At 46.8% G+C, this 15,811-nt stretch overlaps 1 protein-coding gene across 16 annotated transcripts in view; it reads left to right on the top strand.

Annotated features, from left to right (window-relative positions):
• The window catches only part of LOC149984304 (protein MTSS 1-like), a 122,468-nt gene extending 110,044 nt beyond the window's left edge, over positions 1-12,424 (top strand). For 12 of the 16 annotated variants that reach the window (XM_090230648.1, XM_090230644.1, XM_090230646.1 and 9 more), the window contains 4 exons: positions 1,286-1,576; positions 2,843-3,100; positions 3,551-3,716; positions 6,160-12,424. In XM_090230648.1, coding sequence (XP_090086774.1) covers positions 1,286-1,576; positions 2,843-3,100; positions 3,551-3,716; positions 6,160-6,797 — 1,353 coding nt within the window. In that variant the 3' untranslated portion in view covers positions 6,798-12,424. The remainder of the gene's footprint in view (positions 1-1,285; positions 1,577-2,842; positions 3,101-3,550; positions 3,717-6,159) is intronic. The other 4 variants (XM_090230652.1, XM_090230650.1, XM_090230651.1 and 1 more) reach the window with 1 other exon arrangement.
• The last annotated feature ends 3,387 nt before the right edge of the window (positions 12,425-15,811 follow it).

The raw sequence follows: 15,811 nt of genomic DNA, 5'->3' as shown, positions 1-15,811 counted from the left end.
CCCTATTGTGTTGGTTTATTATCCTGACCCTATTGTGTTGGTTTATTATCCTGACCCTATTGTGTTGTTTTATTATCTTGACCCTATTGTGTTGTTTTATTATCCTGACCCTATTGTGTCGGTTTATTATCCTGACCCTATTGTGTTGTTTTATTATCCTGACCCTATTGTGTTGGTTTATTATCCTGACCCTATTGTGTTGTTTTATTATCCTGACCCTATTGTGTCGGTTTATTATCCTGACCCTATTGTGTTGTTTTATTATCCTGACCCTATTGTGTTGGTTTATTATCCTGACCCTATTGTGTTGTTTTATTATCCTGACCCTATTGTGTCGGTTTATTATCTTGACCCTATTGTGTTGTTTTATTATCCTGACCCTATTGTGTTGTTTTATTATCCTGACCCTATTGTCCTGACCCTATTGTGTCGGTTTATTATCCTGGCCCTATTGTGTTGTTTTATTATCCTGACCCTATTGTGTCGGTTTATTATCCTGACCCTATTGTGTTGTTTTATTATCCTGACCCTATTGTGTCTGTTTATTATCCTGACCCTATTGTGTTGGTTTATTGTCCTGACCCTATTGTGTTGGTTTATTATCCTGGCCCTATTGTGTTGTTTTATTATCCTGACCCTATTGTGTTGGTTTATTATCCTGACCCTATTGTGTTGTTTTATTATCCTGACTCTATTGTCCTGACCCTATTGTGTTGGTTTATTATCCTGACTCTATTGTCCTGACCCTATTGTGTTGTTTTATTATCCTGACCCTATTGTGTTGTTTTATTATCCTGACCCTATTGTGTTGGTTTATTATCCTGACCCTATTGTGTTGTTTTATTATCCTGACTCTATTGTCCTGACCCTATTGTGTTGGTTTATTATCCTGACTCTATTGTCCTGACCCTATTGTGTTGTTTTATTATCCTGACCCTATTGTGTTGGTTTATTATCCTGACCCTATTGTGTTGTTTTATTATCCTGACCCTATTGTGTTGGTTTATTATCCTGACCCTATTGTGTTGGTTTATTATCCTGACCCTATTGTGTTGGTTTATTATCCTGACCCTATTGTGTTGGTTTATTATCCTGACCCTATTGTGTTGTTGTATTATCCTGACCCTATTGTGTTGTTTTATTATCCTGACCCTATTATCCTGACCCTATTGTGTTGGTTTTTATAATTTGACAAATTTCTCAAATTTTGTGTTTTTATGTTTGTTTGTTTGTTTGTTTGTTTGTTTGTTTGTTTGTGTCATTCCGTTCCCCTGCTCATGCTCAGTTGTCTAACGGGTATGACCACTACGGGGATCACCATCATTCAGACTCTTCATACCTGATGGGAGGGGGCTCAGGCCTGGGGGGGTCCTACCTGATGGGAGGGGGCTCAGGCCTGGTGGGTTCCTACCCCCTCTTCCCTCCCTCCTCCCATTCCACCTCCATCACCTCCTCCTCCTCCTCCTGTCCGTCCCAGTCGTGGTCCAGGCCGGGCTCGGCCCTGCTACCTGACTACCCTCATTACTGCACCCTGGGGCCTAACATGGTCCCCACCTCTAAAGTCCCCAGCTGGAAGGTTTGTTTATTGGTTCAGTCCTCCTCCTCATCATGTCCTGACTCCTTGTGTTCCTGAAACATCAACATCCTGTCATTACGTAGGACCCTCTGAATTACTATGACATTATGATTATGTTACAGTCAGATTGAAAAAGGACTGTGGGACGATATACTGCATCGTCTTCTACACGTTTCATTGGTAGATTTCAGATGTGTTCCTGCAGAAGATGTATTTGAAGATGGTGATAATAGTTCAGAATCCCCGGCTGACAGGATCTTCAGAGGCCCATGATTAAAGAGCACAGCTAGGGATACCAAGCTCTGTGTGGAGGAGGTGAACTCAGCTATATTTCTGTATCCTGTAGGACTGGGTAGAGGAGGTGAACTCAGCTATATTTCTGTATCCTGTAGGACTGGGTAGAGGAGGTGAACTCAGCTATGTATCTGTATCCTGTAGGACTGGGTAGAGGAGGTGAACTCAGCTATATTTCTGTATCCTGTAGGACTGGGTAGAGGAGGTAAACTCAGCTATATTTCTGTATCCTGTAGGACTGGGTAGAGGAGGTAAACTCAGCTATATTTCTGTATCCTGTAGGACTGGGTAGAGGAGGTGAACTCAGCTATGTATCTGTATCCTGTAGGACTGGGTAGAGGAGGTGAACTCAGCTATATTTCTGCATCCTGTAGGACTGGGTAGAGGAGGTGAACTCAGCTATGTATCTGTATCCTGTAGGACTGGGTAGAGGAGGTGAACTCAGCTATGTATCTGTATCCTGTAGGACTGGGTAGAGGAGGTGAACTCAGCTATATTTCTGTATCCTGTAGGACTGGGTAGAGGAGGTGAACTCAGCTATGTTTCTGTATCCTGTAGGACTGGGTAGAGGAGGTGAACTCAGCTATATTTCTGTATCCTGTAGGACTGGATAGAGGAGGTTAACTCAGCTATGTTTCTGTATCCTGTAGGACTGGGTAGAGGAGGTTAACTCAGCTATGTTTCTGTATCCTGTAGGACTGGGTAGAGGAGGTGAACTCAGCTATGTTTCTGTATCCTGTAGGACTGGGTAGAGGAGGTGAACTCAGCTATATTTCTGTATCCTGTAGGACTGGGTAGAGGAGGTGAACTCAGCTATGTTTCTGTATCCTGTAGGACTGGGTAGAGAAGGTGAACTCAGCTATGTTTCTGTATCCTGTAGGACTGGGTAGAGGAGGTGAACTCAGCTATATTTCTGTATCCTGTAGGACTGGGTAGAGGAGGTGAACTCAGCTATATTTCTATATCCTGTAGGACTGGGCTAAACCAGGACCCTATGACCAGCCCATGGTGAACACCCTTAGAAGGAGGAAGGACAAGGATCCTGTACCAGCAGAAACCAGCTATGCCCCACTACCACTGCTTGTTGGTGTCATCCCAGCACCTGGGGGCAGGAGTCTACCACTGCCTGCTGGTGTCATCCCAGCACCTGGGGGCAGGAGTCTACCACTGCCTGCTGGAGTCATCCCAGCACCAGGGAGCAGGAGTCAACCATTACCTCCACCACCCAAGGTCAGCTGGACACATGCTTTAAAACCTGTCTAGGACTGGGCGTTCCGCTAGCGGAACCCCTCGCCAACTGCCAATGAAATTGCAGGGCGCCAAATACAAATCATCAGAAATCTCATACATCAAATTTCTCAAACATAAAAGTATTAGGCACCATTTTAAAGATATAATTCTCGTTAATCCAGCCACCGTGTCTGATTTCAAAAATGCTATACAGCGAAAGCTCCACAAACGATCATGTTAGGGTTAGGTCACCACCAACTCACAGAAAAACCCAGCCATTTTTCCTGCCAAAGAGAGGAGTCACAAAAAGCACAATTAGAGATAGATCATGCTGCACAAAGAAGGATTATGTTTTTAACCCAATGTCTGTCTGTCTGTCTGTCTGTCTGTCTGTCTGTCTGTCTGTCTGTCTGTCTCTCTCTCTCTCTCTCTTTCTCTCTCTCTCTCCAGGTGTGTGAGATGGAGGCCCATGAGGAGCTGGCTCTGGCCCTGTCCAGAGGTCTACAGCTGGACTCACACACACAGCGTTCCAGTAGGGACTCTCTACACTGTTCTAGTGGCTACAGTACCCAGAGTACCACCCCGTGCTGTTCAGAGGACACCATACCTTCACAAGGTTAACACACACACACACACACAAACACACTGAGAAAATATGCAAAGGCGTGCATGACTTGTAGCACCACATCATTCTGTGTAAATATGTCAAGCATTCTAACTGATGTTGTCTCTATACCAGGTACGTGTCTGGTAAAAATAGAATACAGGTACACTAAATGCCCAAAGGTATGTGGTCATCTGCTCGTTGAACAATCTCATTCCAAAAACATGGGCATTAATATGGAGTTGGTCCCCCCCTTTGCTGCTATAACAGCCTCCACTCTCCAGGGAAGGCTTTCCACTAGATGTTGGAACATTGCTGCGGGGACTTGCTTCCATTCAGCCACAAGAGCATTAGTGAAGTTGGGCAGTTAGGCCTCCTGGCTCGCAGTCTGCGTTCCAATTCATCCCAAAGGTGATCGATGGAGTTGAGGTCAGGGCTCTGTGCAGGCCAGTCAAGTTCTTCCACACCGATCTCGACAAGCCATTTCTGTATGGACCTCGCTTTGTGCACGCGGGCATTGTCATGCTGAAATAGGAAAGGGCCTTCCCCAAACTGTTGCCACAAAGTTGGAAGCACAGAATCGTCTAGAATGTCATTGTATGCTGTAGTGTTAACATTTCCCTTCACTGGAACTAAGGGGCCTAGCCCGAAACATGAAAAACAGCCCTAGTAACCAGGAGTCTAGTAGTAATACTGTACCACTCTGGAGACCATAGTAACCAGGAGTCTAGTGTAATACTGTACCACTCTGGAGACCATAGTAACCAGGAGTCTAGAAGTAATACTGTACCGCTCTGGAGACCATAGTAACCAGGAGTCTAGTAGTAATACTGTACCACTCTGGAGACCATAGTAACCAGGAGTCTAGTGTAATACTGTACCACACTGGAGACCATATTAACCAGGAGTCTAGTAGTAATACTGTACCACTCTGGAGACCATAGTAACCAGGAGTCTAGTGTAATACTGTACCACACTGGAGACCATAGTAACCAGGAGTCTAGTAGTAATACTGTACCACTCTGGAGACCATAGTAACCAGGAGTCTAGTAGTAATACTGTACCACTCTGGAGACCATAGTAACCAGGAGTCTAGAAGTAATACTGTACCACTCTGGAGACCATAGTAACCAGGAGTCTAGTAGTAATACTGTACCACTCTGGAGACCATAGTAACCAGGAGTCTAGTAGTAATACTGTACCACTCTGGAGGCCATAGTAACCAGGAGTCTAGTAGTAATACTGTACCACATTGGAGACCATAGTAACCAGGAGTCTAGAAGTAATACTGTACCACTCTGGAGACCATAGTAACCAGGAGTCTAGTAGTAATACTGTACCACTCTGGAAACCATAGTAACCAGGAGTCTAGTAGTAATACTGTACCACTCTGGAGACCATAGTAACCAGGAGTCTAGTAGTAATACTGTACCACACTGGAGACCATAGTAACCAGGAGTCTAGTAGTAATACTGTACCACTCTGGAAACCATAGTAACCAGGAGTCTAGTAGTAATACTGTACCACTCTGGAGACCATAGTAACCAGGGGTCTAGTAGTAATACTGTAGCACTCTGGAAACCATAGTAACCAGGAGTCTAGTAGTAATACTGTACCACTCTGGAAACCATAGTAACCAGGAGTCTAGTAGTAATACTGTACCACTCTGGAGGCCCATAAAAGGACATTTTTAAAGAAAGAAACATCTTATTCAATATTTTTAAGGTAGACTTATTGTGCCGTTTTGTTTTTGCCTTAATTAGTTTGGACCCCAGGAAGAGTAGCTGCTGTCTTGACAGGAACTAATGGGGATCCATAATAAACCCCAGGAAGAGTAGCTGCTGTCCTGGCAGGAAATAATGGGGATCCATAATAAACCCCAGGAAGAGTAGCTGCTGCTTGGCAGGAACTAATGGGGATCCATAATAAACCCCAGGAAGAGTAGCTGCTGTCTTGACAGGAACTAATGGGGATCCATAATAAACCCCAGGAAGAGTAGCTGCTGTCTTGGGGGGAACTAATGGGGATCCATAATAAACGCCAGGAAGAGTAGCTGCTGCCTTGACAGAAACTAATGGGGATCCATAATAAACCCCAGGAAGAGTAGCTGCTGCCTTGGCAGGAACTAATGGGGATCCATAATAAACCCCAGGAAGAGTAGCTGCTGCCTTGGCAGGAACTAATGGGGATCCATAATAAACCCCAGGAAGAGTAGCTGCTGTCTTGACAGGAACTAATGGGGATCCATAATAAACCCCAGGAAGAGTAGCTGCTGTCTTGATAGGAACTAATGGGGATCCATAATAAACCCCAGGAAGAGTAGCTGCTGTCTTGACAGGAACTAATGGGGATCCATAATAAACCCCAGGAAGAGTAGCTGCTGTCTTGACAGGAACTAATGGGGATCCATAATAAACCCTTTCTCTCTCTCTCTCTCCCTCTCTGTTTATTCCAGTGTCAGACTATGACTATTTCTCCATGGGAGGGGACCAGGAGGTTGACCAGCAGGAGTTTGACAAGTCATCCACCATCCCCCGTAACAGTGACATCAGCCAGTCCTACCGTAGGATGTTCCAGTCCAAGAGACCAGCCTCCACCGCCGGCCTACCTTCTACGGCTGGCTCCGTCATCATGACCCCAGGGGTCGCCACCATCCGCCGCACGCCCTCCACCAAGCCCTCGGCTCGCCGCGGGACCACCGGCCCCATCCCCATCCGGACCCCCGTCATCCCAGTCAAGATCCCCACCGTGCCTGGCCTAGTTGGGGGAGGATTCCCTGGGGGGCTGGGGATTCCTGGAGGACCAGGAGTAGGGCTGGAGGAACCAGAGGAGGCCCAGAGCCCTGAGTCTCCAGCCCAGGGAGAGGAGGGGGAGCTGGGTGTACTTCCCCTGGCGTTCTGGAGTGGTCAAGCAACCACAAACCCTCCCTTGGCCCCCCACCAGCCTAGGGTCCAGTGTCAGGCCGAGGGGGGGTCCCTGGAGGAGGGGGAGGTTCTGGATGGTCAGGGGGGAAACATGCTGCTGGTTATCCAGAGAGGGGTCAAGCTGAAGAGGACCAATACCAACGATCGCTCAGCACCGCGCATCGTATAAGAGGAGAGCCACCGTGGCACCATGCAGCATCAGAGGAGGGTATCCTACCTAGCTGTACCTAGCTAGCCTACCACCTGCCCATTGACAGGACAGACAGGACACAGCTCATGTCCACTGCGCTAAGGGGGGTCTCCTGTATACTACTTACCGTCCAGCGGCCTCACTGACAGACAGGACACAGCTCATGTCCACTGTGCTAAGGGGGGGTCTCCTGTATACTACTTACCGTCCAGCGGCCTCACTGACAGACGGGACAGAACAGAACTCAGCTCATGTCCATTCCATGTGATGCTGTGTGTGGTGACAGACAGAGCTCTGCTCGTCGTCTCAGACGGTGCAGAAGGTGGTCTCTTGTTGGACAGACAGTGGAGCAGCTCAGAGTTGTGTTAATTATGTTCTCTCTTAGTTCTGAATGTGTAAATAATTATGCATGGTATTTTCTCTTTGTTGCTTCCTGGGGCCCAGTTCTGTTGACTCTAGTCCTTCCACCCTCATTCCTCCCCTCCTCAGTTCTGTTGACTCTAGTCCTCCCACCCCCATTCCTCCCCTCCTCAGTTCTGTTGACTCTAGTCCTTCCACCCTCATTCCTCCCCTCCTCAGTTCTGTTGACTCTAGTCCTCCCACCCCCATTCCTCCCCTCCTCAGTTCTGTTGACTCTAGTCCTTCCACCCCCATTCCTCCCCTCCTCAGTTCTGTTGACTCTAGTCCTCCCACCCCCATTCCTCCCCTCCTCAGTTCTGTTGACTCTAGTCCTTCCACCCCCATTCCTCCCCTCCTCAGTTCTGTTGACTCTAGTCCTCCCACCCCCATTCCTCCCCTCCTCAGTTCTGTTGACTCTAGTCCTCCCACCCCCATTCCTCCCCTCCTCAGTTCTGTTGACTCTAGTCCTTCCACCCCCATTCCTCCCCTCCTCAGTTCTGTTGACTCTAGTCCTCCCACCCCCATTCCTCCCCACCTCAGTTCTGTTGACTCTAGTCCTCCCTCCTCAGTTCTGTTGACTCTAGTCCTCCCACCCCCATTCCTCCCCTCCTCAGTTCTGTTGACTCTAGTCCTCCCAACCCCATTCCTCCCCACCTCAGTTCTGTTGACTCTAGTCCTCCCCACCTCAGTTCTGTTGACTCTAGTCCTCCCCTCCTCAGTTCTGTTGACTCTAGTCCTCCCCACCTCAGTTCTGTTGACTCTAGTCCTCCCCTCCTCAGTTCTGTTGACTCTAGTCCTCCCACCTCAGTTCTGTTGACTCTAGTCTTCCCCACCTCAGTTCTGTTGACTCTAGTCCTCCCCACCTCAGTTCTGTTGACTCTAGTCCTCCCCACCTCAGTTCTGTTGACTCTAGTCCTCCCCTCTTCAGTTCTGTTGACTCTAGTCCTCCCCACCTCAGTTCTGTTGACTCTAGTCCTCCCCACCTCAGTTCTGTTGACTCTAGTCCTCCCCACCTCAGTTCTGTTGACTCTAGTCCTCCCCACCTCAGTTCTGTTGACTCTAGTCCTCCCCACCTCAGTTCTGTTGACTCTAGTCCTCCCCACCTCAGTTCTGTTGACTCTAGTCCTCCCCACCTCAGTTCTGTTGACTCTAGTCCTCCCCACCTCAGTTCTGTTGACTCTAGTCCTCCCCACCTCAGTTCTGTTGACTCTAGTCCTCCCCTCTTCAGTTCTGTTGACTCTAGTCCTCCCCACCTCAGTTCTGTTGACTCTAGTCCTCCCCTCTTCAGTTCTGTTGACTCTAGTCCTCCCCTCTTCAGTTCTGTTGACTCTAGTCCTCCCCTCCTCAGTTCTGTTGACTCTAGTCCTCCCCTCCTCAGTTCTGTTGACTCTAGTCCTCCCCACCTCAGTTCTGTTGACTCTAGTCCTCCCCACCTCAGTTCTGTTGACTCTAGTCCTCCCCTCTTCAGTTCTGTTGACTCTAGTCCTCCCCACCTCAGTTCTGTTGACTCTAGTCCTCCCCTCCTCAGTTCTGTTGACTCTAGTCCTCCCCTCTTCAGTTCTGTTGACTCTAGTCCTCCCCTCCTCAGTTCTGTTGACTCTAGTCCTCCCCTCTTCAGTTCTGTTGACTCTAGTCCTCCCACCCTCATCCCTCCCCTCCTCAGTTCTGTTGACTCTAGTCCTCCCACCCTCATTCCTCCCCTCCTCAGTTCTGTTGACTCTAGTCCTCCCCTCCTCAGTTCTGTTGACTCTAGTCCTCCCACCCTCATCCCTCCTCCCCTCCTCAGTTCTGTTGGCTCTAGTCCTCCCACCCCCGTTCCTCCCCTCCTCAGTTCTGTTGACTCTAGTCCTCCCACCCTCATCCCTCCCCTCCTCAGTTCTGTTGACTCTAGTCCTCCCCTCCTCAGTTCTGTTGGCTCTAGTCCTCCCACCCTCATTCCTCCCCTCCTCTGTTCTGTTGGCTCTAGTCCTCCCACCCTCATTCCTCCCCTCCTCAGTTCTGTTGACTCTAGTCCTCCCACCCCCGTTCCTCCCCTCCTCAGTTCTGTTGACTCTAGTCCTCCCACCCCCGTTCCTCCCCTCCTCAGTTCTGTTGACTCTAGTCCTCCCACCCTCATTCCTCCCCTCCTCAGTTCTGTTGACTCTAGTCCTCCCACCCTCATTCCTCCCCTCCTCAGTTCTGTTGACTCTAGTCCTCCCACCCTCATTCCTCCCCTCCTCAGTTCTGTTGACTCTAGTCCTCCCACCCTCATCCCTCCCCTCCTCAGTTCCAAGATGCCAAATTATTTGAAGCTATTGAAAGAAGTGTTTTAGATTTATTGTGAAGATTGTGGCATCTTAGTGACACAACTATCAGGGGCACCAAGCTGTTTGGTACGTAAACCGATTTCATGTTTCAACTTCATATTTTCAGATCTACAATCCACAATAGCTGTTGTAGGAGGGTTTATGTTATGCTCAGTAACTGTTTTTAATAGCATGTGTTTTGCCAGTTAATCAGTCATCTCTTGGTAACAACTTACTTTCACATTACGCTGTACATTTCCACGTTTCAAATGTGTGTCATGAGGGACCTGATGAACCTGTCATTATTCACCAATACAGACAATAACACTAATGTCACGGGATTCTTCTGTTGAAGGAGAGGCGGACCAAAACGCAGCAGGGTTATTGTGATACATCTTTGAAAAGATGAAAATAGAACAATATACAAGAAATGTGAAGAACCAAAAACAGCCCTTTCTGGTGTAACAAACACAAAGACAGGAACAATCACCCACAAAACCCCAACACCAAACAGGCTACCTAAATATGGTTCCCAATCAGAGACAATGACTAACACCTGCCTCTGATTGAGAACCATATCAGGCCCAAACACAGAAACAGACAAACTAGACACACAACATAGAATGCCCACTCAGATCACACCCTGACCAAACAAAACATAGAAACAGACAAACTAGACATCCAACATAGAATGCCCACTCAGATCACACCCTGACCAAACAAAACATAGAAACAGACAAACTAGACACACAACATAGAATGCCCACTCAGATCACACCCTGACCAAACAAAACATAGAAACAGACAAACTAGACATCCAACATAGAATGCCCACTCAGATCACACCCTGACCAAACAAAACATAGAACATACAAAGCAAACTATGGTCAGGGTGTGACAACCACGTACAAGAACGTGAAGGTCCCTTTATTACGGGGAGCGTGAAAGATGTACAACGTTGAGATGGTTTTGACAAGAAGAGAAATAAAGGTTGCGTTTGATTATGTCATGTTATTATTCTAATTGTATTATTATTAGGTTTGTGATTTTGTGTTTTCTGTCCTTGACAGTTCTGATCAGAGACACGTGATTAAAGCCTTGCCTCTGTAAAAGTTACACTGTTTATTCCTCCAACCACGAAGAAGAAGAAGACATAACTATCTTATTCCTCCGACCACGAAGAAGAAGAAGACATAACTATCTTATTCCTCCAACCACGAAGAAGAAGAAGACATAACTATCTTATTCCTCCAACCACGAAGAAGAAGAAGACATAACTATCTTATTCCTCCAACCACGAAGAAGAAGAAGAAGGCATAACTATCTTATTCCTCCGACCACGAAGAAGAAGGCATAACTATCTTATTCCTCCGACCACGAAGAAGAAGGCATAACTAAGCTAGCAGACCAGTTGGTTTTGTAGTGTAATGGCCACTTCAGATTACCGGGACACAGATTATTGGGACACAGATTATTGGGACACAGATTACTGGGACACAGATTACTGGGACACAGATTACTGGGACACAGATTACTGGGACACAACCAACAACATGATCATTCTGTAAAGAGCCTTGAGGATTGGTGTTTATGTTGGTTTGAACCTGATGGGAACAATCTGAACAGCAGGGTTGGGGATCAATGCCATTTCAATTCAGTCCATTCAGGAAGTAAAGGAATCGATTAATAACCTTAAGCATTTTTAAATATATATTAAATCAGGTTCTGTTGAAATTCAAATGACTGTGAATTTAAACCTTTAGTGCTTTGGAAAGCATATCCTGATTTCCGTAACATATTGAATCTCCGTTATGCTAACACAAGATGGAACATTGCAGAAAATCTATTGAACAATCATTTTCCCCTTTGGTGTCTGTTGACTGTCGTTGTTTTGCTCGTTGGTGGTTTCTACCCGCCTCTCCCTCATCTGAAGCCTGTATTCATAGGGTGCATCCCAAATGGCACCCTAGTCAATACAGTGCACTACTATGGGCCCTGGCCAAAAGTACTACACTGTATTAGGAATAGGATGGCATTTGGGACAGAGACAATGTATCACTAAGAGATCTCCGTGCTTCTACACCTGCATTGCTTGCTGTTTGGGGGGTTTTTAGGCTGGGTTTCTGTACAGCACATTGTGACATCATCTGATGTAAGAAGGGCTTTGTGAATACATTTGATTTGATTTGATTCTAAAACGGTGAACTGTTCTCCCATCCCATCTAGCAGATGCTTTCTGCATATGATGTTATCATTCTGCGTGGCATTCCAAGTGGCGCCCTATTAGGGTGCTGTTTGGGACGTAAACATTATCCTGGTCATTGTGTCCCCACATCCTTTTGGGGACATTGGACGTTGTGTATAAACCTTTCGTTGTTAATGGTGCAGTACTTTATTTCAATGGACAGCCATAATTGTTTTTGTTTTTTCTAGATATTTAAATTCAAAGCATATCTTTGATATTTTTGTAAAGTTGCCAAATGTTATGTGTAAGATGATGATTATTCTAATAGTTTATTAATCATTTTGTGTTTTGCTAAATGGGTAAAAGCAGATGGTCACATTATTACTAAAACCTTGTTTTCTAATGATTTAGTAGCAGAGTTGGGCTCAATTCCATTTCGATTCCAGTCATTTCAGAAAGTTAAACCAAATTCCAATTCCAAATTCCAATTCCAAATTCCAATTCCGAATTGGAACGGAAGCCGATTGGAATTGGAATGTCAGTTTACTTCCTGAATTGACTGGAATTGAAATGGAATTGAGCCCAACCCTGTTTAGTAGTTAGTTAGTACTGAGAGTTGACCTCTGTGTTTTCCCTGTTAAGTTCAGCAGTTCTACTGGCGATATCTGTTTCTAGAACGTTTTTTTCATTCTGTGTAATTAATGAATGCTTCAGCATATATTAAATGGTAAATACTATTTGAATCTGTGTGGTGACTGACTGTGTGATTCACTTACACTGAGTGTACAAAACATTAGGAACACTGAGGGGAATAGTTTTACTATTTGCCCTCAGAACAGCCTCAGTTTGTCGGGACATGGACTCTACAAGGTGTCAGAAGCGTTCCACAGGGATGCTGGCCCATGTTGACTCCAGTGCTTCCCACAGTTCTTGATTCACACAGGAAACTGTTGAGCGTGAAAAACCCAGCAACGTTGCAGTTCTTGACACAAACCGGTGCACCTGGCACCTACTACCATACCACCGTTCAAAGGCACTTAAATGTTGTGTCTTGCCCATTCACCCTCTGAATGACACACATACACAATCCATGTCTCTCAAGGTTTAAAAATCCTTATTTAACCCGTCTCCTCCAATGTATCTACACTGATTGAAGTGGATTTAACAAAGTGACATCAATAAGGGATCATATCTTTCACCTGGATTCACCTGGTCAGTCTGTCATGGAAAGAGCAGGTGTTCCTAATATTTTGTCCACTCGGTGTATATCTATCTTTCAGTGGAGGCTGCTGAGGAGAGAACGGCTCATAATAACACCTGGAACGGAGTGGATGGAATGGCAGCAAACACACGGAAACCATGGAAACTATGTTTGTTTGATGTATTTGACACCGTTCCACTAACTCCGCTCCAGCCATTACCACGAGCCCCGTCCTCCCCAATTAAGGCACCACCAACCCCCTGTGCCGTATTTCCTTCCCTCAACCAGCCCTTGTCCGGGTAACATTGCTCTTGATGTCCACTAGGGGTCAGTCTTGTCAAGGTTTTCATTGATGGTCGACAGCACTAGTAGGACTGCAATAGTAGCAGATAGAGTGAATGAAGCATACTATTTACAGGGTGGACATGAGTCTGTCTAGCAGGCTCTTCTGGGCTCTGCATCCAGTTAGTGACATCATCAGTCTCACAGAACTTCTCCTGTAAGAACAATGACTGTCCCTGTACTAGTGACTGACTGTCCCTGTACTAGTGACTGACTGTCCCTGTACTAGTGACTGACTGCCCCTGTACTAGTGACTGGCTGTCCCTGTCCTGTACTAGTGACTGGCTGTCCCTGTACTAGTGACTGACTGACTGTACTAGTGACTGACTGACTGTACTAGTGACTGACTGTCCCTGTACTAGTGACTGACTGTCCCTGTACTAGTGACTGACTGCCCCTGTACTAGTGACTGACTGTCCCTGTACTAGTGACTGACTGACTGTACTAGTGACTGACTGTCCCTGTACTAGTGACTGACTGACTGTACTAGTGACTGACTGTCCTGTACTAGTGACTAACTGACTGTACTAGTGACTGACTGTCCCTGTACTAGTGACTGACTGTCCATGTGCTAGTGACTGACTGTCCCTGTACTAGTGACTGACTGTCCCTATACTAGTGACTGACTGTCCCTGTACTAGTGACTGACTGTCCCTGTACTAGTGACTGACTGACTGTACTAGTGACTGACTGTCCTGTACTAGTGACTGACTGACTGTACTAGTGACTGACTGTCCCTGTACTAGTGACTGACTGTCCCTGTGCTAGTGACTGACTGTCCCTGTACTAGTGACTGACTGTCCCTGTACTAGTGACTGACTGACTGTACTAGTGACTGACTGTCCCTGTACTAGTGACTGACTGACTGTACTAGTGACTGACTGTCCCTGTGCTAGTGACTGACTGTCCCTGTACTAGTGACTGACTGTCCCTGTACTAGTGACTGACTGTCCTGTACTAGTGACTGACTGACTGTACTAGTGACTGACTGTCCCTGTACTAGTGACTGACTGTCCCTGTACTAGTGACTGACTGTCCCTGTACTAGTGACTGACTGACTGTACTAGTGACTGACTGTCCCTGTACTAGTGACTGACTGACTGTACTAGTGACTGACTGTCCTGTACTAGTGACTAACTGACTGTACTAGTGACTGACTGTCCCTGTACTAGTGACTGACTGTCCATGTGCTAGTGACTGACTGTCCCTGTACTAGTGACTGACTGTCCCTATACTAGTGACTGACTGTCCCTGTACTAGTGACTGACTGTCCCTGTACTAGTGACTGACTGACTGTACTAGTGACTGACTGTCCTGTACTAGTGACTGACTGACTGTACTAGTGACTGACTGTCCCTGTACTAGTGACTGACTGTCCCTGTGCTAGTGACTGACTGTCCCTGTACTAGTGACTGACTGTCCCTGTACTAGTGACTGACTGACTGTACTAGTGACTGACTGTCCCTGTACTAGTGACTGACTGACTGTACTAGTGACTGACTGTCCCTGTGCTAGTGACTGACTGTCCCTGTACTAGTGACTGACTGTCCCTGTACTAGTGACTGACTGTCCTGTACTAGTGACTGACTGACTGTACTAGTGACTGACTGTCCCTGTACTAGTGACTGACTGTCCCTGTGCTAGTGACTGACTGTCCCTGTACTAGTGACTGACTGTCCATGTGCTAGTAACTAACTGTCCCTGTACTAGTGACTGACTCTCTGTACTAGTGACTGACAGTCCCTGTACTAGTGACTGACTGTCCCTGTACTCGTGACTGACTGTCCCTGTGCTAGTGACTAACTGTCCCTGTACTAGTCACTGACTGTCCCTGTACTAGTGACTGACTGTCCATGTGCTAGTAACTAACTGTCCCTGTACTAGTGACTGACTGTCTCTGTACTAGTGACTGACTGTCCCTGTACTAGTGACTGACTGTCCCTGTACTAGTGACTGACTGTCCCTGTACTAGTGACTGACTGTCCCTGTACTAGTGACTGACTGCCCCTGTACTAGTGACTGGCTGTCCCTGTCCTGTACTAGTGACTGGCTGTCCCTGTACTAGTGACTGACTGACTGTACTAGTGACTGACTGTCCCTGTACTAGTGACTGACTGTCCCTGTACTAGTGACTGACTGCCCCTGTACTAGTGACTGACTGTCCCTGTACTAGTGACTGACTGACTGTACTAGTGACTGACTGTCCTGTACTAGTGACTAACTGACTGTACTAGTGACTGACTGTCCCTGTACTAGTGACTGACTGTCCATGTGCTAGTGACTGACTGTCCCTGTACTAGTGACTGACTGACTGTACTAGTGACTGACTGTCCTGTACTAGTGACTGACTGACTGTACTAGTGACTGACTGTCCCTGTACTAGTGACTGACTGTCCCTGGGCTAGTGACTGACTGTCCCTGTACTAGTGACTGACTGTCCCTGTACTAGTGACTGACTGACTGTACTAGTGACTGCCTGTCCCTGTACTAGTGACTGACTGACTGTACTAGTGACTGACTGTCCCTGTGCTAGTGACTGACTGTCCCTGTACTAGTGACTGACTGTCCCTGTACTAGTGAC

This window comes from Oncorhynchus mykiss, chromosome 3 (assembly GCF_057628025.1).
Source record: "Oncorhynchus mykiss isolate SJ-2025 chromosome 3, ASM5762802v1, whole genome shotgun sequence".
Lineage (NCBI taxonomy): Eukaryota > Metazoa > Chordata > Actinopteri > Salmoniformes > Salmonidae > Oncorhynchus > Oncorhynchus mykiss.
This window is presented reverse-complemented; position numbering and strand designations above follow the sequence as displayed.